Below are 26,115 nucleotides of genomic sequence, written 5' to 3' on the forward strand. Positions count from 1 at the left end.
ATTTCATTTTTGAAATGGAAGATACTCAGTTCAAGAGTAAGTGTGTACATGTGCGCACACATACTCTGTTAATACTTCCTATGTCCTGTTGTTTAGGCCAGTGTTCCCCAGTGTGCTGTGCCCTCCAGATATTTTGGAATACAGTGGTACCTCTGGTTGCGGACACGATCCATTCCGGGGTGCCATTCACACCCCGAAAAGTCTGCAACCAGAGCGGTGCTTCTGCACATGTGGCGAAACCTGGAAGTAAACACTGCTGCGTTCTTAGCATGAAAAAATGCAACCTGAAATGGCCGTAACCCAAGGTATGACTGTACGGCACCCTGACCATTGGCCATGGCAGTTGGGCGGCAGGAGTCCAACATCTAGAGGGGACTAGTACTGGGAAGGCTGCTTACAGCACAAGTCTCCCCTGCTGGTATTTTGGCATTATATACATGAGAAATTTATGCATTCAAACACAGCATTTTGCTGCATTTATAGACTAGGCTTCCATTTGCAGTACTGCCCACCCCCCCCTGCACTGGAAGGGATGTCCAACTATTTTGGAGGTCCTGAAACCAAGGCAGAATGGCTCCTATTGGAAGCAGCTACTGGTCAGAATGTCCAAGGACAGACCTCCTTTAAGAGCACACTCATTTTTACCTGAAAGGGTTGGTGGATGTTCTTCGAACTGAATGAGATCTGCTGATACAAGGATGACTGGGTCTGGTCTCAGTTGCGGGGAAGGCAGACAGGAAGGGACAGGCTCACACAACAGATCCACAGGCGACATATTTGTGAGGCAAAGCAGCTCTTGCTCAGTCGAATTACAGACTGCAGGAAAAACCAGAGAGGAGAAATTGTAACTCACTATCAGGAGTCAGGTGAAGGTCAGCAATAAAAAACAACTCGTGTCAGTCAAGTTAACAACGCTATTCCAAGAAACTAAAACCGTGCAGGCCTAGTGATCCCAACAACTCTTCCCAGTAGGTCTTGGCCCAATCAGGCAGTTGCAAGGCCTGAAGGTCCCCGCCTTCCCACAGTTGCCTAAGGCCCCTGCTCTTCAGGGTTTCCCCCCCCCAAGCAATCAGTTTGTATCTGAGTGCAACCAATCTCTCTTCTGCTCATTTCTCTGCATGTTCTGGGAGACCAGCGGGGAGGGGAGCTTGGTTGCAGCAGGAGGGAGACTCCCTATATTCTACAGCAGCTGACCTCCTCTCTCTCTGCCTCCTGGCCCCCTTCCTCTCTAGCCTCCAAATCAGGACTACTCTCTGCCCCAGCATCTTCCTGCTCACTAAACCCTGTTGCCTCTTCTGTTTCCAACACCTCCTCCTCCCAGTCTGAGAGAAGCCCCCCTCCGCCGTGTGTGTTTGTGTGTGTGTGTGAGCACGCAGTCTGGCCTGCCACAAGGCCTGAGGGGCGGTGATCCGGCCCCCTCCTAAAAAAGGTTTGTTGACCCCTGATGTACATCAATTACCAGGATCTGATGCTTCTAGTTTTAATTCCAAGGATTCACTTGCTTCTGCTGTCTCTGTAGCTTGTCCATCACCATCGGCAAGAGGAAGGCCAGGCAAGCTAAAACGAGCTATGAGAAGGGAAGATGGTGAACAATGATTCCCTTGGGCAAATATGCTCACCAGTAATTCAAGTACTTTTTTTTTAAAAAAGTTATCTCTAAACAGGGATTACTTACTTTTCATGTCATTCTTAAGGACAATAATTCTCTTATGACCATGACCTTTTATCCAGACCACCTAATTAGAAGGAAACATTGACAATGTTTGAGGTAAGATGAATGAACTCAACAAAACTCTCTATTTTGACTGTTTTTCTTCTCTCTCTTTTCTGGTATTCCTCCGTGAAGCTAACTACATTCAATATTAGGCCGGATTCCAACAGTTGTTAAATATTCTCTCCGCCACCCCCCACCCCCAGCTTAACAAAATGTCAACTAAGAAAGGATTACGAGTCCTTTGACCATATCATTTATTTGATTTCTTCCCTGCCCTCCATTATAAGGTCCCAATGGGGGGTGGGGTTTAACAGCAATTCAAAACAAACTAGGAGTTACAGCAATAGGGTGGGTTCTAAAAATTATTTTATCCCAAGTTTCAAAGGCCAGGATAGGGTTAGGGTACCCCGCCCCCACCTGTTGAAGTTGGCCCCATGAGGGTGAGGGAGGAGAGAGTTCAAAGGGCTTGCACAAACCAGTGTGCTGTGCTTCCCAAACCATGAGCTCAGCGCTTTCCAGGTGGCTCCTGGGTGCTAGGAAAGCACTGCATAGAGGGCAACGCCTGCAAAGTCCCTTTTGGCTAACTCCTTCCCTTATGTGCCCAGAATGCCCTCGCAGGTCAAATGGGGGAGGCCTGGTGGGCCAAATTTGGCCCACAGGACAGAGGTCCTTCACCTTTGTTCTAAGCCAGTGGTTTTCAACCTGTGTGCTGTTGCACCCTGGGGTACCTTGAATGAGAAGTCAGGGGTGCCACGGGCAACACTGGCCTCTGTCCTTCTTTCCTTCCCTCCCTCCTCTGATGCCCTCTTGCACTTTCTGCCTTCCAAGGCTTGCACAACTGTTTGTTGCAGCAGTCCTGGCTACAAGTTCCCCGGGTGAATGGTGCCTATGGGGCTGTCCCTGTGGGGCAGTGTGAGGAGGCGCCTCTCTTTGGGGCATGGGTGGCAGAAGCGGCTGCCTGGGACTCCCAAGGAGGGGAGGGAGAGGAGGCTGAGGGAACACTCCACAAGGGTGTTTTGAAAAAGGCGAGAGGCTGCCAGCTCTGCAGGCAAGGAGTGACATAACTGGGCTCCTGAGCCCCACAGGGGTGCCACAGAAAGACTGTAGTTGGTCAAGGGACCCGTGGACTCAAAAAGCCTCTGTTCTAAGCACATTCAAAAGAATCAACTTAAGACTTTTCTCCATGATTCTCCACAGCAGGAACACTCCCAACTGGAGGTTTCGAGGCATTCTCATCTCATTGCTTAAAATATCTTTTTAAGACCTCTGTACTGAAGGCAGGAAGGTCTAATGTTGAAGCACTGAGTGCAAGAGGTTGGGGTGGGGCTGTTTAGCGCTTGTCTAAATGGCGAACATTTATAAATGTTAAAACATTTGAACATTTTGAAGCTGTGGAAAATCTCATTTCCCAGTTTTTCCTCCCCTTTGAATTGAGGAGGGCTCACAGCAGAAAGCCGGGCAATCCTAGTCTTCAAATCACCTGCCTGACTTCGCAAGAGCACATCTATATTAAAAAGCACCGATTAAACTGCACATGGGGATCTAAGGATTCAATTAAGTACTACTGCTAAAAAGAAAAAACACAACTGCTACAAACCAGTGGAATTGCTCCCAGGAGTTCTTCGAGATTATTGTAGCCGTATGCTTTGGGTTGCAACGCTTCACCTGTGTATTTGCTATAAGCTGTGGAGAACTCATGAAAGAAGATCTGCTGGTAATGGTAGGTATGAAGCAAAGACCTCACTTTCTTGGCAAAAACATACAGGCTTGTGAGCTTGACATATTCTGCCTCACCATCAACAACAACCTGTGGGAGGGAAAACCACACATATGAAGTCTTCTGACCTTTGGGCACTGCAGAGTATTTAATAAAAGAACATTCCTGTACACATTTTTACCCCGCTCTTCTTTTTTAATTGCAATTCGGTTTGGAGTTGCACTTAAAAACAAATCCAACACACGTGATACAGCTACTAAAACATTGGGTAGTTCTGTATATGCAAGAAGCCATAATTAAAAGCTCCATGTGGGTCACTAGCCACAATCCTTCCTTGAGAACGCCTGAGTGCCTCATTTCAGTTACACTAAGGCTGGAATATAAAGCAACCTGGACTCTGCAATTATCATTTGAGGCCGTTCTTTGTGTGCCTCCTCGAGTCCAGAGGGTGGCAACATGAAAACAGGCATTTTCTGCAGCGGCTCCCCATTTGTGGAATGCTTTCCCCAGGGAGGTTTGTTGACGCCTTCATTATACATCTTTAAGTGCCAGGCAAAAACTTTCCTTTGGCTGATTAATATTCTACGTCCTTTTAAATGGTTTTTTTTTGGGGGGGCTGGTGGTATTTTTGTTTTGTTTTGAGCTATTTATTTTGTGCTTTTACTGTATTTTTTCATCATGTGAAGCGCCCTTGGATCTTCTCATGAAGGAAGGTGATATACAAATTTAACAAATAATGATAGTAATACTGCAAGGCACTCTACGTGGGGCTTGGAAACAGCTCAGAATCTTCAACTGTTACAGAATGTTTGTGGAGCGGGCCAAACAAATGGAATGTATTACCCCATTTCTGGGCCCAACTTGGAAGTGCTGGTTTTGAACTCTGAAGTCCTAAACAACTGGGTTTTCTGAAGGACTGCCCACACCTCTTTGAACCAGCCTGGGTGTTAGATTCACATGGTCCCATCATTGTCACTTTAAAAAGAAAAAAAAACCCTGTGTGTATGTATATCTATCTATCTATCTTTCTTTCTTTCTTTCTTTCTTTCTTTCTTTCTTTCTTTCTTTCTTTCTTTCTTTCTATGAATTTCTGTTCCTGATTAATTTCTACAGTTCATTTTAAATGAATATAATGCTTTAGTTTTATGGTGTTTTATATTTTTTATAATTGGCTGGAGAAACTACCTAGAAAAACAAAATGCAACAGACCCTGGCCAGAAGAGGCTGTAAGCAAATCCAGTTGCTGTCACTTCCTCTCAAGGTACAGTCAATGATCAGCAGCTTTGAGTCCAGGTCACCCTGCCCCTTCTACTGGAGGGAACAATCTTAAGTTTTTCCCCCCCAGTTGTTGGAGGCCACATACTGAAGGACAATGTAACGAGGCACTCTCTTCAGGGGATGGGATAATGGACTAGTCTCTGCACTTAGAACTAAACAGCAGCAGCTGCAAAAAGATTCCTAATCCACTGGGACCCTTCCTTCTCTTCCTTTGATCCGTTTTGTATGTCCACAAACTGAATCCTTGTCTGCATATACAATAGCTGTCCATTTTTCTCAGCTGACTCTTCTGTTGTCCAATTTTATTTCTCCTTGTTTTCAATGCTGCCTGTTAACTTGAGCTCTCACACTTACTCCCGGAAGGCTAATCTAAGACCTGTGGGCAGAGGTTCAATCCCCGACATCTCCAAATGTAAGCAGGGACCGGGAATGGTCCACTGCCCGAAACTTTGAAGACCTGTTGCCAGCCAAGACTATACTGAACTAAATGGGTGAAAGGCTGTAGCTCAGCTGTAGAGCACTGCCTTCTATGCAGAAGGTGCCAGGTTCAATCCCTGGAATCTCCAGGTAGGGTAGAGAGATGGCACTGCCTGGAACTCTGGAGAGCTGCTGCCAGTCTGTGTAGGTAACTATGGGCTAGGTGGACCAATAGCTTGATTCATAAGGCAGTTTCCTGCGGCGAATAGCCCGGTCTGGTTTAAAGCAGTTTCCTGCATTCCAAATTTAATTGGCTGTTAATGTATGTCTGCGCCACCACAAAACCTCAAAGTACCTTCAACAACTCTTTCACATTTGCTGTTACTCCTTCTCCACTAACATTACTCTCCTCCATTTATCTCTTTGACTGTGCCGGCTTCCGTGGGGATCCCCCCCCCCACCCTGGCAAAGGCAGTGGAGCAGCCCAGGCCCATGGTGAGCGGTCACAGATGGAGGGAGGTGGTCAAGGGGCAACCCCAGCACAGCCCAACGCTCCTCTCCATGGACGTCGGGAGGATTTGCCTTCCAAGGGCCATGTCAGCTGGTAGGGCTCTCCACACAACATGGCCCGGCTTCACTTCAGTGGTGAGTGCTCCTGCGGCATTGGTGGTTTGCCCACCCCGGGTGCTGGCAACCCACGCTATGCTTCTGCATTCATGAAGACTGATTCATGAAGAAAGGAAAACACGAGCCCAGCATAGCAAACAAGAGCCAAGCCATCTTCTCCCTTACCTCCGTGAGATAAGGCACGCTCATCAGGAGTTCAGTAAACGTCATGAAGCCATATTCACATGGATTCAGGGGAGCGCCCTGGGTGGTTTCATAATGCCTTTTAAGCTCTTCAACAGAAACAAAGTTGGTTTCATCCAAGGTCATCAGAAGCACCAGAAGCTGGGTAGCCAAGGTCCGCAGAGACTTTTTATTTATAAGCTGGAGCTGTTTACCAGATTCTACATCAATGACCTAGAGGAGTTTGAATAAAAATGGTGGTGGGTGGGGAAATCCAGTTACACCAATGCGTAAGGCAAAAGCTGCTAACACACTGCAGCCTTAAGAAGGAATTTTGTTGTTTAGCAGTCAGCTTTAAGAAGCATTCTGCACACTGTTTTATTTACATCACCTATATATAACCCAATTAACAATGTCCCCCGGGTGGCTAACAATAAAATTACAGAGCCCCATAAAAGGCAGAGAAGAGCATTAAAATTGAAACAGCAAAACCACAGTAGAAAAAAAAACCTAAACAAAAACCAACCAGAGTGAATCACACATTAACAAAGCAGAACTAAAAGATGTGAAGATCTCAGAATGATCTTAAACTGAGAAATCTTCACAGAAAAGACCATAACTTTGTTCCCAGCAAGCCAGGGTGGGAGGAGATATTCCATAATCAGGGTGCCACTGCCACAAAGGCCCTTTCTCTGGACACTTCCAGCTGCTCCTCATTTGGAGGGGACCAGGATATTTGAAGGAGCCACTTCTCTCGACATGAAGCTGCCCACCAACTATGTTCTTCGTGGTTTTTGCTTCTTAAAAAGCAAGCAAGCTGTTATTTTAGATGGAGCACTGGAAGGGTTCTAGTACACCACTGTGGTGTTGTTGAGAGTGTTGGATTTGGGAAGACTAGAGATCAAATCCCCACAAAACTTCCTGAGTTAACTACGAGGACTCCTTCAGCCTAGCCTATCGTACAACATAACCCCCAGCCCTCCTTGGAAGAACGGGTAGCTACAAATCATATCAAAGTAGCTTTGTCTGTAAAATCTGCTGCAACCAATGGTTATTTTAACTGATTAACCTGATGTGCTCTTTTCATGGCTTTTGACAAAGCATCAGCTTCCTGTCACTTAATCTTTCATTCTGCTGTGTGCTTCTGAGGCCGTGATCATTTCTTGCAGGGGCAGGGGGAATCTATTAGTAACTTATTCTAATTGAGATTCTTGGGTTTCTCTAGTGATCCAATTATACTGAAAACGAACACTAGTTCTTAAAAAAACCCACCATCCTTATTGTTTACACTGCACTTTACGCAGAGAGAAGTAACAGTCATTTAAGATCTTGGTATTATTTTTCATCATGTATCTGAGCACTACAGCTCTCTCCCTCTCTTCGCCCCTCCCTCAGTCCCCACCAAATCTACATTTGTCATGCCAAGTTGTTTTTCTTATACGTCGTGCTAAAATATACCTTGATAGCATGGCAAAGTTTCTGCATCAGAGCTGGAACAGAGCCAACATCGTAGTCCTGGAGACGCAACGGGTAGCCAAATGTTTTAGCGTATTCAGTGAGCACATCTGCCATCATAAGGCATTTGTCTCTCTGAGATCGGAGCAATTTAACAAACTGGGCAGCTAAAGCTTTGACCTTTTCGGCATCTGTTAGTGCAAGGATTTTCTCTTCACCACATTCCAGCACCTGAGGGTAGAAGTCAGCTTGGTTAATGGAATTATTTAGGCGGGGGCTGGGGGAAGACAGTACTTACAATGCACAAATGGAGGCTCCACACCGCACTTGCAATTCTTTCCAGGTGTTAAAATACCATGAATTGAAATACCATTAATTAACAAGTTTCCCCTGCCAATTGTTAACACAGTTGAATGGCTTTTTAAAAAGTGGTTTATTTCCAAAGTTTGCCCAGTAAGTGCAATAGCACCCAGTAACCACTCTAAAAACAAGGCTCAGTTCTACAGGCAACAAGAGTTTTTTCCCCAAACACTGAGCACAACTCAATAAGGCTAGAAATGTTATTTGGTGTGGATGCATAAGGAATTGAGAATTGGCCCATTATGCACCTCTAGCCCAGAGTATCTGGACCCTACCTGCAGGACATCTGGTATGGCTTCAAAGAGTTCAAGTAGTTTGGTAAATCCGTAATAGGCAAGTCTGCACTGGCGCCCAAAGTGGTGGTGATAGAATGGGATAAATTTATTGAAAGGCATGCGGAAATAGGGCTGGTGGCGCAACAAGTCCACTGCCTCCTTGGAGAACTGCTTTGTCCTTTCAACTTCTTCCTTGGTGCGTTCTGAAAACCAGAGAAGAGATGCAAAACTAAGGAAAGTAAAAGCAACAAGAACAATGCTTTAGCACTCTCTCAGCAACAAGGCTTCTATTCCAGCTCAACTGCTAGTTTAAAGGTGTGTTCTCCACAACACAGCAGCTACTAGCCAGAGTTAGCTCTGCGTCACCTCCACGGTCAGAAGCGTTATGTCTCTGAAAACCAGTGGCTGGGAATCACAGGTGGGCAGAGTGCTGCTTGGCCACTATGAGAAAAAGAACCTGGACCAGATGGGCCATTGGCCTGATCCAACAGACTCACCTTACCTCGCATTGCTTCTCAAGACACATTCTGAATTTTTAGGAACTAATTATCGTCATTTTTCAAATCTGACTTCTAACACTTTGTTTTCAAATTGCTGTAACCTATCCTGGGACTTAATGGTGAAGGGAGGTATGAAACAGAATGATAGCAATATATAACTTTTATTTTGCATCAGGTCATAAGCATCTTTACTCTTAAGGCTCAAGGCACCTGTGGGAATAGAATCTTTGGCTGGGGGGGGGGCTCTTATGTTCTTTAGGTGTCACGCAAAAAATGCTCTTCATTCTCTGCAGCTTTTTAGAATTTGGATCTCAATCTTTTGTTTAAATTGCATTCTCGTTCTGTTTGTATTTACATGTAAACTACCCTGTGATCTTTTCGTTGAATAAAAGGATGATATACGAATTCCCCAATCAAAACACAGCTCCAAGTCTCTACCTGCTGCTCACCATAAACTTCAAAAAAGCCAGAAGTATACCTGTCACCAGGGTACCAACTATAGTCTGACCTGTGTGTTAAAAAAAAGAAAAAGGAAGAGGATTAAGTTCCTAAAACGAGGATGTACCTCTTTTGGGGATACAAATTACCATCTCATTATCCTGCATAGACAAACAGATTGTTGTGTCTGGAATTTCTGATATGAGATCCACCAACTCGCACACTCCGTATTCCGTCACATCCCAGTCTTTTGAGAAGCACCTAGATAATGGGATGGAAAGAAGTGAATTCACATTAAAGGTTTTTAGGGTAAATGAGAACAGAAAAAGGCACAACCCAGCACCTTTTCCATTGCTACCATCTCCATATGAAGATATGAATAATACGAGAGGCAACAGGTAGTGTTCAACTCAGAATTAGACCCACTGAAGATAATGAAGATGAGTAAGTTCATCAATGTCAATGGGTCTACTTTGAGTAAAACTTAGGAGCAGGCCCTGGCATTCCCAGGGTTTAAAAATCAGTACCATTAAGTGTTTCTCTCAACATTTCAGGACTTTCGATCAGAAAGTTCTCAAGATTTCTCGTTCTCTATTGCAAGTTTGCAACAGAACTTCTGGAAAACTTTAGTGCGAGGGAAAATCCTGCCCCATCCCTAGGCATTCTTTAAACATACCAGAGGACCCAGGAAGGGAACAGTAGGTCGTGGTTAACAAGCCAGTTTGTGTACCCCCTGAATCTACACAGCAACCCACAGAGTGCATCATCCTGCCTGCCTTTAGTATTGGCCAACTTCATAAGATTTAACACCAGCCATTTTTACCCTCCCCCACATCCCTCCTTCCCATGTTGGCTTTCGTTTCAGCTCCTCAGATTCTGACTTTGGAAAGGAGAAGGCTGCTCCTTCCCCTTTGAAGGGGAAATGCTACTTCCCTGAAGCTCAAAGTCTTTAGTTTTTTTATTTTTAAAAAAGCTTTGATGTGTCAATGTGTAAACACAGGCTATGCACATGCCACAGTTCTCTTTACGTACCAATGATAAGCTTGAAAGAACTCCCTCACAACCACTTGCTTGCTGGCCTGGGACTTGAGAAGCTTAAACAGGTCTTGAGTAAATCGCTTCACTTGGGCCCTATGCGTTAAGGTTAACAAACGCTTGGTGCCTATCCCGAGAATCTGGAAGGAAAAAGACACCACATTTTAGATGAAGTATGTGATTCCCACAGTCAAAACACTGCCACATTTGTGCTTATTTACAGCCACATGCCATGAGAATAAGTATCTGCACACTAAGGTCCACAGCTTGGCCCGGTTGCTTTTTCACATCAGTAATGACATTTCCCTGCATCTCCACATTGTCCAGTAAAGCAGCTCTTGCAGTCAAACTTCGCACCATATGTTTACATTGTAGGAGACCCTCTTGGACAGGTAAGAAGTCAAATTAATATTAACAAATAGTGGCAGGTATTGGCAAAAGGCGTACTTATTTAAAACAAGGGGGTCCAACACATGGCTCAAGGGCTGAATCCGTTACCTTTTCACCTCCTCTTCCCAATCTTCTCCCTCTTCAATGTCCCACCACCACTCCCCAGGCTCTGAGCCTTTTTCCCTTGGGGGTTCCCCAGCAGGTTCCTCTGACCATTTCTCTGTGCCCAACCAGTTCATGACACATGGCAGATGTGTTTTGGGCTACAGGCTGACCATGGGCATTCTGGTGAAGGGAGCTGGGAGCCCAACAATGTGTGGAGGGTACCAGACTGGGCTGTTAACTGAAACAGCCATTAAGCAGCTTGAGAAGACAACTGGCAAGGTGAGGCAATGGCAAAGCTCTCCAGGTGGTGGGCAACAGCCAACATAGGATATGTATTGGAATAGAGATGCCAATCTCATCTTCTGGCATGCAACCTGGACAGATGCAAATGCCCTTGAGGTCCTGGGTCACAGCAGTAAAGCTACATACCAAAAGATTAAGGGTAAGAGAATCCCTTCCAAACAACCGGCAAGGTAAAAGCAGGGCCTTGCCTGTCCTGTGTAAATTAAATTTCAACACCAGCTTATTAAAGAGGAGATCTACAATATCCCTGAAGACCGTGGAAGGGACCAGAAAACTCTTCACTGCTGCTATCCTGACACACCACCCTTAACTTCAAAATGAAGATTTTTACTGCAGTTAAAGCTAGCCTTTTATGTGAACTGACACTCATCACTCATGGAAACATGCACTTCAATAAAATTGAGCCTGAACTCACCTGCAACACATGAGGCACCGCTTCCAGTAACTCCATTAACTTGGAACACCCATAGTCAGACACACGACATTGCTTTGCAAAATGGTGATGGTATGTTGGGATGAATTTACTGACAGGCATGATACACGACGGCTGGTTTTTAAGGAGATCAATCACTTCTCTGCTGAACTGAATAAGTTGTGGGTTACCCACAGGGCTTGTAGAACGGAGAATCCAAGGCTCTAAAAATGGGGAGGGGGGGGAGAGAACAACAAGAACTCTGTGGCTTAGAAGGTAAGGGACATAAATGGAATATGATGAAAACTACAGGCAAAACTAGGAGTAAATCAGAACAGGAACATCATGGATTTGGGGGAAGTATCACATCTCTTCAGACTAAAAACTGAATACAAAATGACAAAAACAAAAAGGCCACTATCTGAAGACAAGCTCGTGTCACAACAAAGCAAAAATATGAACTGTGGCGGGAATTCCAGAGAGATAAACTTGGCATTGAGTGGGAATTTTCCTTCCCTCACAGAACTGGGGTCTGAATTCCAGAACACACAGCTAATATTTTGTTCCCCGTTTTCTGCTGCAAGCTGAATGGTCATTTGAAAGGCAAAGTTTGCTCAAGGAACTGAATGGAAGTCATAGTCTGAACCCTAGAATCAAAACCACTCATGTGAACTCACAGCAATCTGTCCAAGTCATCTCTTAAAAAAACAAAAACACCCCTCACTCCCACAATCTTTCTCCCCTTGGTACTCTCTCCATACATGTCTCCCACACCCCATCCATCGAATACAGTTCTCATCCTCCCTCCTTACCATGATCATACCTGTCCTCTTTTTGCTCCCCTCAAGGCTCCATCCACCCCACCTTGTGTCTCCCCCCCAAATCACTCCATATTTCATTCTTTTCTTCTCTACTCCATGCACATACATGCATAGCTCAGTCAACAATGATCCTCCTCTCCCCTGTCCAGCCATTTCAAAGCCCTGCTGTTGTCCCATCACGGAAGTGGGCATGTTTAGCAAAGACTTAATAAGGAACTGTTAGCAACTGGAGGGGCACAGGGAGACCATCTTCATCCTCTTTTCTTGTAATCTGGTGCAGCAGATAGCCTGGGAGGTACTGTGGCAGCCCTCTGGCGACATACTATTGCACGCAGGCACCGTGCTGGTTACCCCACATCTAAATTCTAGGTTATATACTATGGCAGGAATGGGGAACCTGTGACCTTTCAAAAGCTGCTGGACTCCCAACTCCCATCAGCCCCAACCAGCATGGTTATTAGCTAGCGATGACAGGAGTTGTAACCGACCAAGATCTGGAGGGCCACAGGTTCCCAAGCGAATCAGTCACACAAAGGAACAGAATTATTTGCACGCTACTAATGTTAGAAGCAAGAAACTAACACAAAAGACTAATGCATAAAAGAGTGAAATATGCACCTGCAGTGGGAGGCGGTGGCTTGTTATGAATCCACTTTACAACTTTGATGCCGTTTTGTGCAGTGGCGATATTCACACCAGGGACGCAAGTGATGAGATGCTCCAGAGGAACACCTCCCTGGCCTTCCTGCACCATTTGCAGACTGCTGAATTCTGAAGCATAGCAGTCAGGAAAGCTGCAAAAGAGACCGACATAATATAAAAAGCATTAGACTGACTGCTTGCTTGTAACAAAACCATTGGTCAACCTTGTAGCAAAACAGATGCAAACAAGCATTAGCCAGTCTCTGTTTACACTGCAAGTAACAAAAGCAGGTTCATATTAAAGGTGACTTGCTGTCATGACCTTAATTTGACGCAACCTACAGCTGACTACCCAACAGCAATCTAGGAATTTGGATCTGGAGACATGGGTCTGAAAAAACTGTTGCAGGGTTGCCATAGGGCAGCAGGTGGTGCTATGCATTTTATGACCTAAGGATCACAAAGACAGTTGCTACACATTTAGGAAAGTCAAGAGAATAGTCTATCTAGGTTGGTATCGTCTCCACTGACTGGCAGGAGCTCTCCAGGGTTTCAGACAGGGGACATTGCTATCATTCCTTGGAGATGCCAGGGATCGAACTTGGGACTTTTTGCATGATTCATTACTTGAAAAATCCAGCTTCTGTGATTTTGCAGCATTCACAGGATACATGTCCATGAAATGGATGAATCATTTCACTTCTTGCCACTGGAAGAAGTCTTCTGATGCTAAACCAACTGAGCTTTAGACAAGTAACATCTAATGCCTCTGCCTGCATGCTTGACCTCCCGTAAGAGTCTTGATCTCAAGACCACAAGCACACACCCTTGTGTGTTAGAATTCAACAACACATACACTGCTCAGCTGCAGTGAATTACAACAGCAATTCCTACAAAGGGCACTGAGGCTCCGTGGCACATAGGATACATCTAGAAATGGAAAGGTGTATTCTCAAACACTCCTTAGAACAATTGAAGGGAACAGTGTGGATGGCAAGAGACGGAGGGGGAAAGGGCACAGGCATGGAATAAAGGACACAAGCAGAAACTTAGCCAAGAGGAAAGTACCGTATATGCAGATCACAGATGAGAGAGAAAATGAAAAGATAGGCAGCAAATTCAAAATTAGTTATCCGCAGTTTCTTACACGCCGAAGACAAATATTAATATTCAGATTGCTCTAAACTAGGCAGTATGCGCTCTGCGGTTATGTATTTGCATTGTGCGAGAGCAGAATTCAGAACATGTCTTTGGAAGATAGCATCTCTGCTGAATACAATTGTCCAAATACAGCCAGCATTTAATATAGACTTCTCTTGTCACTCGGAGCCCCTTCAGCAACGAGGGTAACCCTCAATGTGAGGAGTCAGAGAAAGCCAATGAAGGGGAGGAGGGGTTAAGCAATGAGAATGATTCCAAGTAGCCTAAAGGGAAGATGGCTTTTTGGTTCTGCACAGCATTTCACCTCTCACCTGTGACCAGCACTATTGGGGGTCACAAAGCAGACGGACCTGACTTTTGGCATGTTTTAATATTTAATTATTTAATATTGAATTTGCATTTTTTAAAAATGAAATGTATATATATTATTATGCTTAAGAGAACTCAGAATCTTAACTACAGAGACACTCAAGTGGAATGGGGCCTGGAGGAGCTGCTTCTCTCAGTGATGAACCGTTTCTAACTTGCCTAGTGGAGGGAGTTGGTGGAGCAATCTATCCAAGGATCCCCTTTGCTACAGGGGGGAAAAGGGGGGGGATTTAACCCGGCTCATTACTGAACATTCAAACAACGGCAAAGGAACCTTATTTTACCTCAGCAACGGCACTGTCCCCTCGTGGGTCTGCAACAAGCTATGAACATGCGGCGCAAAGGTCTTAAGAGACAAAATCACAAAGGGAACTTTGTAGGAGTCAGGATCAAAATCATGTTCACTAGAGAAACAGGAAAACATTGAACAGTTTTATACTGGGGCAAGTCAATAAAGTAATATATACAGCCCAGAGTTTTGGCAAGCTGCCACTCTTAATTTGCTACTGTGGAAGATTTTTTTAATGGACTTTTGCAGCCAACAGCTACTAGTCTAAACTGGAGTCATCACTATCGTATAACCTAAGCAGATTAGTGGTTCTTCCACATGGGCATGGATTTGCCATCTTTCAAAGATCTTACACAGTTCAGGAAGCAGTTGTGACACCACAGATAATGTTGCTTCACAGCTATTAAAGGAGAGTAATATATGGCGGGCAGTTCTGTAGAGATATTCCCTGAAAAACCCAACAACCCCAGAACACTTGCAAAGTTTTATTAAACCACAATGCTTAGGTATGGAACTTCCTCCCTATAATGCCACTGACTACTGGATCTCCGTTTTAAGACATCAGGTTAAGATACAGTCATTTCCCCAAACTTATGGTTTGGGCCGAAAAGACTGCTTCAGTTTCTTGAGATTTTAATCTGTTTTATATTGCTGTTGTTGCATTTCTCACACTGATTTGTGTATTTCAACATATTATTATGTATTACCCCAAGAACCACTGGAGAGCAGAGTATAAATGCTTCAATTTCAATTCCAGAGTTCACTTACAAGAGAAAGATGGAAGGATCTGAAAAACACCTCTTACCTGAAATCTTTATTTATGCAGTGCTGCTTGCAAATTGGCTCATGATATTCCAGTTCTTCAAATATGATAGGACTACAGTTAGCTGAAGAGCCATCATGAGACTGTGAAGACCCCAAAGGGCTCTGTCTAGCTTGACTACTGGGTAAAAGACATACAAGTCTTCCATTGCCTTGATCGCGGATGGCTACAACATCAGTTATTTTATACAAGTCTGATACATTTAACTTGTGCCCAAACCTAAAAAAACAGAATATTTGAAAACTTTAATGAAGTGGAAGGGGGGGGGGGAGAAGTCATGCCCTACTCGATATAGAGAACTCATTCTAAAACTACAATCATAAAAGTAGTGAATTATGAATATACCGGATTTCTTAAGTAATTTGGCATGCCATTTTCAAACCTACTTTTTCTCGTAGATCTCTGTGAACTTGAGAAGAGGCAGACAACAAGCCGGAGCATCTTGAAGAATGGACATTGCTTCTGAACTGCCAATGGAAGTGATTTGGTGTTAGGAAAGGCATGGTAAATCATTTTATTCTGAACTATTTTCTTCATTTACACTAGATCCACCAAAATATTTTTTTTAAAGGAACAGTGCTGACATAGCCCAGGCAGGCATTTAATTCTTCACTAGTGCCAATACACCAACTGAGAGAGGTAGTCTTGCTCAAAATTCTTAAGAGTTTAACGTACCCTGACCTCCAGTAATGAATACTCTTTTGATATATAACTTAAAGGCAGAGGTGAGGAACTCTCCAGGTATTGTTGGACTTCACCAATTGGCATTCTTGACTTTAAGGTGACCTCAAGAAGTGAGCCAGTCATTCCTACCCCTTAAGGGTTGATCACCTAAAACAGGCACCCCCCAACTCGGCCCTCCAGATGTTTTGGGACTACAGTCCCCATCATCCCTGACCACTGGTCCTGTTAGCTAGGGATGATGGGAGTTGTAGTCCCAAAACATCTGGAGGGTTGAGTTTGGGGATGCCTGACTTAAAATAACGGAACCAAGTTCTCAAAGTAGCTGTTCCTATGCTTATGTCTAGCCTAGAATTCTTGGCTGTGGTTTGAACCCATTATTTCCTCATTCTGCCCCAACCTACCAAGAAAACAGATAGATCCTTCCATTCATTTAAGGTAACTCTATTTGAAGACAGATGAAGCCCCTCAGCATTCTTCATGCTACCATGGTCTACCATCTATATGCTTCAAATGTGGTACTCTATTCTAACTATTTGATGCATAGCTAATCCTCAGCCTTCAAAAGTCTCCATGTAAGATGCTCTAGCTTATTTTAAAATTACCTAACCAGTGCCAGGGATTTATTGGTAGCTCCTGTAGTGAGCGAAACCTGGATCCTCTTGCTGCCAATTTTGTGTCTATGAAGGTAGTTGACAGCACGGATTGCCTCTTGTAAATTCTCCATTTGCACTATAGCCTTCAGCTGGTAATCAGTATGAGGACTGAGTTCCACAGTCTTTACCTGAAATAAGAGATCAAATCAGCATACAAATACCAAGATTGACATATGATACTTGTGTATGTACAGAACCACTGACACAATCAGCCCCAACTACCCTCTCCAACACTGCAGAGCTCTGGTTCTCTGCAGACAATAAAGCCAGTTGAATAATGGCTAGAGTACAGGTGGCACAATGGTCGTAGTTCATCCACTTCTGTGTTTATGCAGATTTGTTTTAACATGCAACCCACTCTGAAATGATCTGCAATGAGGAACAAGAGTTTCTGCTCTTGGGCTGCATCCAGAAAACCCAAAACAGGGCAAATGAAAGTAAACTCTGATGTTTACCTTGCCATGCTTAGAGAAGATTTCTTGCAAAGTTTGCTGCAGCTCCTTTCTGGAAAGTCTATAGTCTATATTGCTAATCTGGATGTCTGCTCCGTTTGCAAAAGGATCTGGGTAGTCCACGCTACCAGTGTGATTGATGAAGGCGAGTGGAGAAGATCTGTTTGAGAGGTTTGGAGACACACTCCTAATGAAGTAGGGAGGAAAGCAAGGGAGTTCTAGAATTATTCATTCCATGGTACATTGCACACACAAGAAGAGAGAAAAATCCGTTTAGGCATTTAAAGAGCAAGGTAAATTTTTCTTTAAGAGATATGAAATATCTCAAATACCGAATCCAGTTAGTTATACTAGAATCAGATTTTTGGTCTACCTGGCCAGGGGATAGCCACTGTGGCTCCCTCCAGATGTTTGGAGTACAGCTCCCATTATCCCTGACTGTCAACCATCTTGCTTGTGGTTGATGAGAATCATAATGCAACAACATTTAGATGGCGCCATGCTGGCTACCCCATCTCTAGGTCTTTAGACCAGGGTTTCGGATGGGGGTCTCAGGGACTGAACCTGAACTTGAGACTATTGACATGCAAAGCATGTACTCTTCCAGCGAGCAGCAAAAAATCCCGAACAGGTCTATTTCGCAACACATGGACTGGAATTGCACACATCTGTTCAATGAATAAATGAAGTCAAGAAGTGTCACATTCACATAATACAGAAACGCAGAGCAACCTTTAAATTCTTGTGCAAAGATCCTCTTTTTTTCACTTTTAAAAACAAAAGGTCTAGTGTCTCCAAACATTACCAGTCACATGTTACAGGAATGGGTATTCCAGGTTAGTCACTGTGACCTTTCAATTCCTCTCACACCAAGGATGGTTATCTTCTGCTTGCATGTGCAGACAGATAATGGATCAACTACTACCCAACACTCAAGAGGACGGCAAGGGGATGAAAGCAGAGGAGAGAGCCTAAGGGCCATAGCTCAGAAGCAGAGCAATTTGCATGTACAAGGCATCTCCTGGTAGCACCAGGAATGTCCCTTGTCTGAAATCCTAGAGTGGCTTCCTGCTGGTGTAGACAATACTAAGTGATATGGACCAATGGGTCTTATATGCAGTATAAGCCAGTTTCTACATTCCTCGGTTTGGCTTCAGACCACTGCAGTAATCCACTGGTGACAGGTATATATATACATATATATATGCAGACACACACGCATACTGAGAAACAAGCTTAAAACCCATCTAAGTTTCCCAAGCACCTTGGGCTGGCTCTTAGACAAGCTTCCCTGCAGACCTCAGTGTCAGGGGTCGATTCATCCCAGCACAAGCATTCCAAAGGAGCATTCAGAGAAATCCCCAAAACTGGAGCCCAGGGGTCTTCTGTTCTTGTCAGAGCTTTGGACTGCAAGAGATGCTTACCTAGAGGACCAGCGACTCTGAGATATCAGCACAGGACTGAGCTGCCTTGATGCTGTGAGCATACTGAAAGCAGATGGGCAGCTAACTTGGAATACATCATCCTTCTCTTTTCTCTCTATTGGGGAGTTGCTGATGCTTCTGGCTGCCAGCGAATCTTTCCTGCATAAAGAAGAATGGCCTCATTAGCTTGCAATTTCAATTCTTGCTTTTTACAAATTTCAGACTTGCGCCTGACATACTTCAGACTGTTTTTATGAACAGAGTCTCCTGCTCCTCCTTTCTTGGTTGCCAGGGCTATAGAACTTGATGCACCAGAGTTACTTTGCAATGATGCAGTGTCCTCTTTTAGTGGGTCTTTGTGATTCTCGGTAATGCTCACATTCTTTGACTCCATGCGGCAAAGTTCCTTGAAGAAAAAAATTATGCAGGTCAGCAAGCAAGAGGGGATTATGGTAGGCTAAATGCAACCCACAACTTACGACATGAATATGAGACCTGCAGGTATAGGGCAGTATATAAATTCAATCCATAATAAGAATAATATTCCTTAGAAGAAGCATCTACACTTTGGAATTCCTGGCCGACTGACCACAGACAGGCACTCTTTTCAGTTTTTGCTTAAAACATTTTTGTTTGGGCAACTTATTCAGACATGTAGAAGTTACATGTGATTTAATGCTTTTTAGCTGCTGATTATTTTAATCATCTTTTGAATGCTTTCAAATACCTGCACTTCCTTGTTTTTATCAAGACTTCAAATGTTTTACCTTTCTGGTTAACCGCTTAGAGGTTGTTGCTGCTGTTCGTTTTTAACAAACAGTATACACATTTTGCTAGATAAATGAATGAAAATCATTTATGTGTAAATTTATGTAACAACCATCTCATAAAACTTCAGCAATACAAAACAATCATTAAGATGACTGTCCAAGAAAATCTGTAAGCAGCTGCAAAGGTCTGTCAGAATAATAATACCTTCAAGACATGCCTGAAAATCAAATGCAAGGATGCCTGCCGAATCTCTGCTGGAAAAATATTCTGCAACATGGGACCAGTGACACTAGATGCCTGAATTCAGGTCAAAGCCAGTCAGGCCTCTTATAACACATGGGACAATTAAGAGCACTCCCCTGTATTATCTGAGATCAAGCCTTTAAGGTAACCTGGACCAAAGACACTTGAACCAGGTCCAGTAGCATGTGGGCAGCTAGTGCAGATGGTTGAGCAGCAAAAGCAGAATCTAAATACGGGAAGCACAATACAAGTCCTTATTATACACCAGCTAGTGGAACCTTGGGATGCAGCAAGCACAGACCCAGTTCCCAACATTGCACATGGCATTGGTTGTGTCCCCTGCAAATTCAGTAGAAACATCTGCAACTGGGTGGTTTTGCACATTCATCAGAATGCAAGGACAACCTATTTACGGACACCTGGGCTCAGTGTGCAGATTTTGAGGGACAGAGTCTGCAGTGCATGTGACACTTAAGGCCAAAAGTGTGGTTTCCACTGTAACTTGACAATTCCACGCATTTCAATAGATCTACTCTGGTGGGCACACTTCATAGAGGCTGGTGACAAAGGGTAGGGCAGACTAGTGGATTAACCCCCCCCTAATGCTGAATATGTCTCACCCACCTGAGTGTTTTAAATTATGAAGCTATTACCTGTAAGCTCTTCACACTGGTGTTCTTTGCAACAGAGCCATGCAACTGAGGGCCTTTTCCCACAGCAGCTTTTGCTGATGAATCAGTGGATTCCCTGCCAACGAGGCACAGCTTTGTGCTCTTGTTCGCTTTTTTGGGCGACTTCACTTTTTCCGCTCCGGTAGAGCTTGCGTTCTTGGCTTCAGCAAGCTCCTTGTTTTTAGGAGTAAAAGAAACGACGATCCTGTTGCCGAAGACGTCTTCGTTCTCCATCCGCTTCTGAGCGCGCTCAGCGCTGTCTTGATTTAAGAAGCGCAGGATCGCACTGCTGCCAGAAATGGTCAGTACTTTCCCTCCGCAATTGTCTGACAAACGGCGGAGCCTGTAGCAGACACTTTTGCTGTCTCTGTTTGTTGGCAGGTTGTAAACATATAGCAGGGTATGGCATGCCTAAAAGACAACGGCTGGTTTTTAGCGGGCTTCTAGAGACTAGGGGTAGAACCATAGCTGAAGACAAAGTATGCTGGTATTATATCATTAAGAAACAGTAACACAGATAAACCACAGCTTATGGACTATTTGTTCTCAAGAAAATTTGGTACATGGGCCGATAAAGACTCCAAAGATTAAGCTTTGGACAGACACCACTAATTGCCAGGCTATTTACCAGCTACCACTGCTGGCCTGGGTCTCCTCTTTTGCCTTTTTAACTGCCCACACTGCCCTGGGGCAACGTAGTACCCATCTTGGGTGTCCACCCATGCCCCAGGGCAGTGGACTATGATTCTATTCCAGCTGAGATTCCTGCATTGCTGGGGGCTGGAGCAGATGACCCTCAGGGTCTCTTCCAAATCTACAGTTCTATGACTGGGTAATTAAAATGGTGGCTGCCTACTGTTCACTGGAGGGGTGCGACACCCCTCCTTTTCTTTCTCTTCCTGTCTGCTTCCATATGTAAATCCATCCATTGTCCCCAACTCCACTGCAATATACAGAGAGGGGACAAAGACCTGCAGTTGCACCAAGCCACCTGCTGCAATGAGGGGGCAAACCTGGGAGCCAACATCACCGCAAGTTTCTCCACAAAATCAAGAGCACTTCAACTTTCCATGAAAATCTGCAACAGAAGCCCCAAATTTTGCACTTCTTTCTGTATTCTGAGAGTTCACAAAACAGTTTATGCTCACTTTGAGCAACCTATGTTAAAAGGAAATTTTAACATGCAACTGGAGCATAAAAGTCTTGTTGTGAAACTAGGAGCTAGATGTTTAACCATGTATTGCTGGCACGTGAGTTGTTAAAGATTTGCATGTCACACCCAGGACCAATCGAAGCCACATCTAGAAATACAATTACTTTGGCTGAATGGAAGCTGGTGCTCCAGTCAAGTCATCTAAAAACCAGAGAGGAAAATCACTTACTGGTTTTTTCAGTGGCAATCTTGGAGGCAAATCTGAAATGAATTCCTCAAATCTGATGAGCTCGTGAGCATGATGCAAGAGAGCCTCAGAAGCTTGATTTTTATGCACCAGGATTATGTGGAAACCATGACGGTGTCTCAAGTCACTGAGCTCTAGTGCAAAGTTAACGTCAGCTGAAAAACATAAGCCCAACAGCAACAATAAATCATTGACTGAAGACGGTTTTGACAAGTTCACATTTTCATAGGCTGTTTCCCCCCAAAAGCCTCAGCAAATCAATTGTTTGGGAACATCAACATATATTGCAATATGGCAACAAAGCCATATTGGGACCCTGTTTTCTTTCCTGCTTGCCACTATTTGTTGCATTGCCTCTGTTAAAAAAAACAAGCCCCTGCAAGGATAATTTCATTTCAAGAATCAGGTGGCAGCCTGCCTCCACAAATAAGGACCCAGCCACACAGAAGAATTCAGAACTAAAAATGAGTACTTATTCTTGTGACTCTCACTGGTAAATGAAAAACACCATCTTGTTCATTCAGTAGCTTGTTTATTCCTCGCTCCCCCCTTCCCCAAAATAGAATCTGCCAGCAATAAATTTATCTCACTCTTTGACTGCCTCTTTTCCTTCCACTTTGGAAGATGGGAAAGAGGAAGGGGGGGTGGGGAGAATGCCAGGAAGAGGACACAATATGACAGGGTGTCTGTTATGGACATCCATAAAGTGTGACTTTAGAAAAGACTTGCTCACACTTAAAGGAGACAAATGCAGGAATTAACAGCAGCCCCTTTCACCCTTAACATTCAATGGCCTACCTTCATATGAAGGGCCACAGATCATTGGCCAAGCATATGTTTTGAATGCAGAAGGTCGCCTGGCTGCTCCAGTTAAAGGGGTCTCAAGCAGGAGGGCTGGGGAAAACCTCCACCTGAGTTTTGGAGAGCCCCGCCAGTCAAAGTAGACACCACTAGGTTAGCTAGACCAATGTTCTAACTCGCTACAAGGCAGCTTTTTGTGCTCAAACAACTGCAGGCTGCACTAGGAGGCAGCAGTTTCTGACTGTTATTTCTACTACTGTCTCATTTAAAATGGCACTTCCCAAATCCTGAATGAGTTAAGGGGAGGCTGTAGTTACTCAATATGGAGGAAAAGGACTTCATACACACTCAGAAGGCAGCTAGTTACCTGTGTTCCTTCCTCAACTGAGCCATGGCTCAGATTACACCCTGAACTGAGGAGAAAGAAGATACAGATGCATCAGACAGGCTGAGAAGGTGGCGCTCCGGAGTGTAAAGCAGAGTGAGGAAACGTATGGCTCTTGATATGTTATCCTACTACCATATGGAGGACCAGGGGAAACTGCACCCCCAATGTAAGCCCCGACAGAGGACGCTATTAGCCTGCATTACTGTGTGTGTGCAGTGGGTGAGAAAGGTAGTTTCAACCAAGTTCCATGGAGATTTTCCAGGCTACAGAATTTAACGAGTTCCCAGGAAAGTGCATCTTCATTCTGCAGCTTTATATGTATAATGTCACCTTCCCCCCTCCTTCTCACCCCCTTATGACTTCGTTTCTCAATGACAAGCTTGGGAAGAAAGTCTCTTTCCAATGCACACTTGACATAGGATGTACTGCTGCAAGGAGGTGGTCAAGCAGAAGAGCACTGAAAGCAGCAACCGTCACCACCGGCAAGCTGGAAGCAAGGGAGCCAATGTTTCAGAGATGTGCTCAGTCTGGCAAGGGAAACTTTTTTCAACCTGAGAGCCAAATGCAGCACTCCAGATCCAAATCTAAGGCTTTTGGGAGTCTCTGCAGACCCACTTTGCACCCTTTCCCAGTAGTTTTCCTTGGCTGGAATACGTCCTTGAGTTCTAATTCTAATAATGCCAGCCTATGTAAGAGATGTGGCCATGCTTACTTTTTTGCCTTTGGCCCCACCCACTGCTGGTACAAGGCCTCTAGAAGGTTCCCCATGACTGATTGTGGCCCAATCTGTATTCTTCCTAAACCTGGAAACTTGAAGGAGCATTAATGGATATTTCAACGCAGCACTCATCAGCTTTGATAGAAGCCCAAAGCTGTTTCCAAGAACAGTCGTACCTGGGAAGTCAAACAGCTTAGTTACTGAACGTTTTGGCTCCCAAATGCTGCAAACCCAGAAATGACTGTTCTGGTTTGTAAACTATTTTTGGAAGCCGAACGGGACTTCTGGAACCGATTCCGTTTGACTTCCAAGGTACGACTGTATCTCATTCCTTTGTTCTCTATAGTCCCACTTGAGCCAATGCAACCATCCAGACATGGACTGTAAAACCAAGATGAATTAAAACCCAGAATAGTTTTCTATTTACCGGTAATGTTATGCTGATTTACGCAAAACAGGGGGGAAAAATCCTTGCTGATCAGAACACAATTTTATGCAGAAGTTGTGCAAAACACATTACTACTGTGATCAGGATAGTTTGTGCATCGATCTGAATGAAACTGTGCAGATGTTCTCATACATGGGCAAAAAACAACCAAATGACCAGAAAAACATATTCTCTCTCTCTCTCTTTTTAAAGCACTGTTTATACATACTTGATACAAGGACCACAGTGGCTGGTGCGGCGTGAGTATCAGCAAATCTTCTAAGACTCTGTCTGAGTTTGTCATCAGCTGCATTCTTTGCTGTTGCGTTAATGTGTGCAACTGTCACCTAAAGAAATACAGGGAACATTCGTATTAAATACAACAGGACCCAATAAAACACCTGAGAAGCTTCCTGTAGATGCAGCAATGCAGCTGGAAAAATAAAAGTCTCTCCTGCTCCGGAGGGTAGGACCCAAATCCACGGATGACGGTTACAAGAAAGGAGATTCCAACTAAACATCAGAAAGAAATTTCTGATGGCAAGAGCTGTTCAACAGTGGAACTGACTCCCTCAGAAGGTGGTGGACTCTCCTTCATCGGACGTTTTTAAGCTGTAACTACCGGGGTGGGGGTGGGGTGGCTAATCAGGTTTTTTGCCCCGGGTGAAGCCTTCAGAGGGGCGCCACTGAAGGCCCAAGCCTGTGTGTTCGTGTGCATGCAAATGTGTGTGGGTGTGTGCCCAACTGAGTATTTGACCCAGATGAAATAAAGCCTAGTTTTGTCCCTGGGTTGGATGGCCATCTGCCATGGGTGCTCTAGTTGAGATTCCTGGCTTATGAGACCCCCCTCCAACTCTGTAGTTTCAGGAACTGTTTGCTTCCCCAGGTCAAACTTTAAACTGGAGAAAGGCTTACCTGACAGTTGTTCAGTTCTTCAATAACTTCTTTGCTCTCCTTACTGATATCACACACACAAATGAACTCTGCCTCTCTATGGCCTTTGAAGAACTTTTCACGAATTCGCTGTACCACTGCCACAGCTGAACGGCCAGAAGGAACAGAACAGTTTTCAATATCCCAAAAGACTCCAATGGGAGGCAAATTTTCTAGCACTTGGCCTGTTAGAGCAACCTCTGGAGTTCCTACTGTTGGAAAAGATAGAAAGTGGTCGTATGCTAATGTTAGAAATTGCAGCAGTTTCACAAGTTTGTCAGACATTAGAATGCTATACCTGGGGGATTAATTACACAGAGAACTGTTAAAAGTCAGGATGGTTAACCTTTAGCTTTCCAGATGTTGCTGGACTACAACTCCCATAATCCTTGACCAATGGCCATGCTGCTTCGGGGCTCCTCAAAGGTCCTGATCTAACCATATCTGGAGGGCCACAAGTTAACCACCCATGGATTAAATCCATCTAGTTTAAGTGATATATTGGGGAAAATGTTCAGCACAATATCATTAGTTAAAACATCAGCCCATCTGTGGTCCACATCACATTTACTTCAGAGCAAACTTTTTATGGCCAATGGAATCACTCCAGTATAAAGGCATTTTTCAACCCTTACATGGTGGAATTTCATTTCACCCCATGTGAGACAAACTGGGATCTTTAATTTCAATAAGCAGAACTAAGAAAAAATCCATGAGGCTTCTGACATTTCACAATCAAAAGGAATTCAGCAGAATTGAGACTCTGAGGTTTTAACCAAAGTTCTGTCTCACACATTATGCAATGCACGAGACCAGTGTACCCAGCACAGGGAGTAGACTGGGCTATTTAAAGTCCAGAAGGTTAAAGGGCTGTTAAGAGAGAAATAAGGATAGCCACTTGGTGACAGCAGTGAATAAGGATGGGTTGGTTTGGCTGACTGACCTGCTTGCCTCCTCCCCTACTCCTGCCTCAATTCTGCAGGCTACATTCCATGCCATCACAGCCACAGATAATATGCTAACAGGATAATGATAGAGATATTTTGCCCATCTACTTCCAAGAATATAATAAAAGCCCTGCTGGATTTAAAAAAGAAAAGAAAAAGGCTGATCTAGTTCAGCATCCCAAAATAATCATCAAAGTGCCTCCAGGAAGCCCATAAGCAGGACATGATTTCAACAGCCCCCCTTCCACATTTATTCTCCAATAACTAGGAATTGCCTCTGAACCTGTTTGTCCCATGCAGCCATAATGAC

At 44.2% G+C, this 26,115-nt stretch overlaps 1 protein-coding gene across 5 annotated transcripts in view; it reads right to left on the reverse strand.

Annotated features, from left to right (window-relative positions):
- MARF1 (meiosis regulator and mRNA stability factor 1) overlaps positions 1 to 26,115 on the reverse strand; it is a 35,665-nt gene that overhangs the window by 3,222 nt on the left and 6,328 nt on the right. For all 5 annotated transcript variants that reach the window (XM_033167517.1, XM_033167515.1, XM_033167516.1 and 2 more), the window contains 22 exons: positions 24,841 to 25,067; positions 24,155 to 24,272; positions 21,574 to 21,746; positions 20,174 to 20,602; positions 18,746 to 18,912; positions 18,507 to 18,665; positions 17,086 to 17,269; positions 16,580 to 16,758; positions 15,680 to 15,760; positions 15,276 to 15,512; positions 14,466 to 14,585; positions 12,628 to 12,803; positions 11,192 to 11,412; positions 9,976 to 10,118; positions 9,071 to 9,204; positions 8,006 to 8,208; positions 7,374 to 7,601; positions 5,919 to 6,149; positions 3,312 to 3,521; positions 1,676 to 1,736; positions 1,460 to 1,567; positions 646 to 816 (listed from right to left, as the gene is read on the reverse strand). In XM_033167517.1, coding sequence (XP_033023408.1) covers positions 646 to 816; positions 1,460 to 1,567; positions 1,676 to 1,736; positions 3,312 to 3,521; positions 5,919 to 6,149; positions 7,374 to 7,601; positions 8,006 to 8,208; positions 9,071 to 9,204; positions 9,976 to 10,118; positions 11,192 to 11,412; positions 12,628 to 12,803; positions 14,466 to 14,585; positions 15,276 to 15,512; positions 15,680 to 15,760; positions 16,580 to 16,758; positions 17,086 to 17,269; positions 18,507 to 18,665; positions 18,746 to 18,912; positions 20,174 to 20,602; positions 21,574 to 21,746; positions 24,155 to 24,272; positions 24,841 to 25,067 — 3,960 coding nt within the window. The remainder of the gene's footprint in view (positions 1 to 645; positions 817 to 1,459; positions 1,568 to 1,675; positions 1,737 to 3,311; positions 3,522 to 5,918; positions 6,150 to 7,373; positions 7,602 to 8,005; positions 8,209 to 9,070; positions 9,205 to 9,975; positions 10,119 to 11,191; positions 11,413 to 12,627; positions 12,804 to 14,465; positions 14,586 to 15,275; positions 15,513 to 15,679; positions 15,761 to 16,579; positions 16,759 to 17,085; positions 17,270 to 18,506; positions 18,666 to 18,745; positions 18,913 to 20,173; positions 20,603 to 21,573; positions 21,747 to 24,154; positions 24,273 to 24,840; positions 25,068 to 26,115) is intronic.

The sequence above is a fragment of the Lacerta agilis genome, chromosome 13 (genome assembly GCF_009819535.1).
Source record: "Lacerta agilis isolate rLacAgi1 chromosome 13, rLacAgi1.pri, whole genome shotgun sequence".
NCBI classification, from domain to species: domain Eukaryota; kingdom Metazoa; phylum Chordata; class Lepidosauria; order Squamata; family Lacertidae; genus Lacerta; species Lacerta agilis.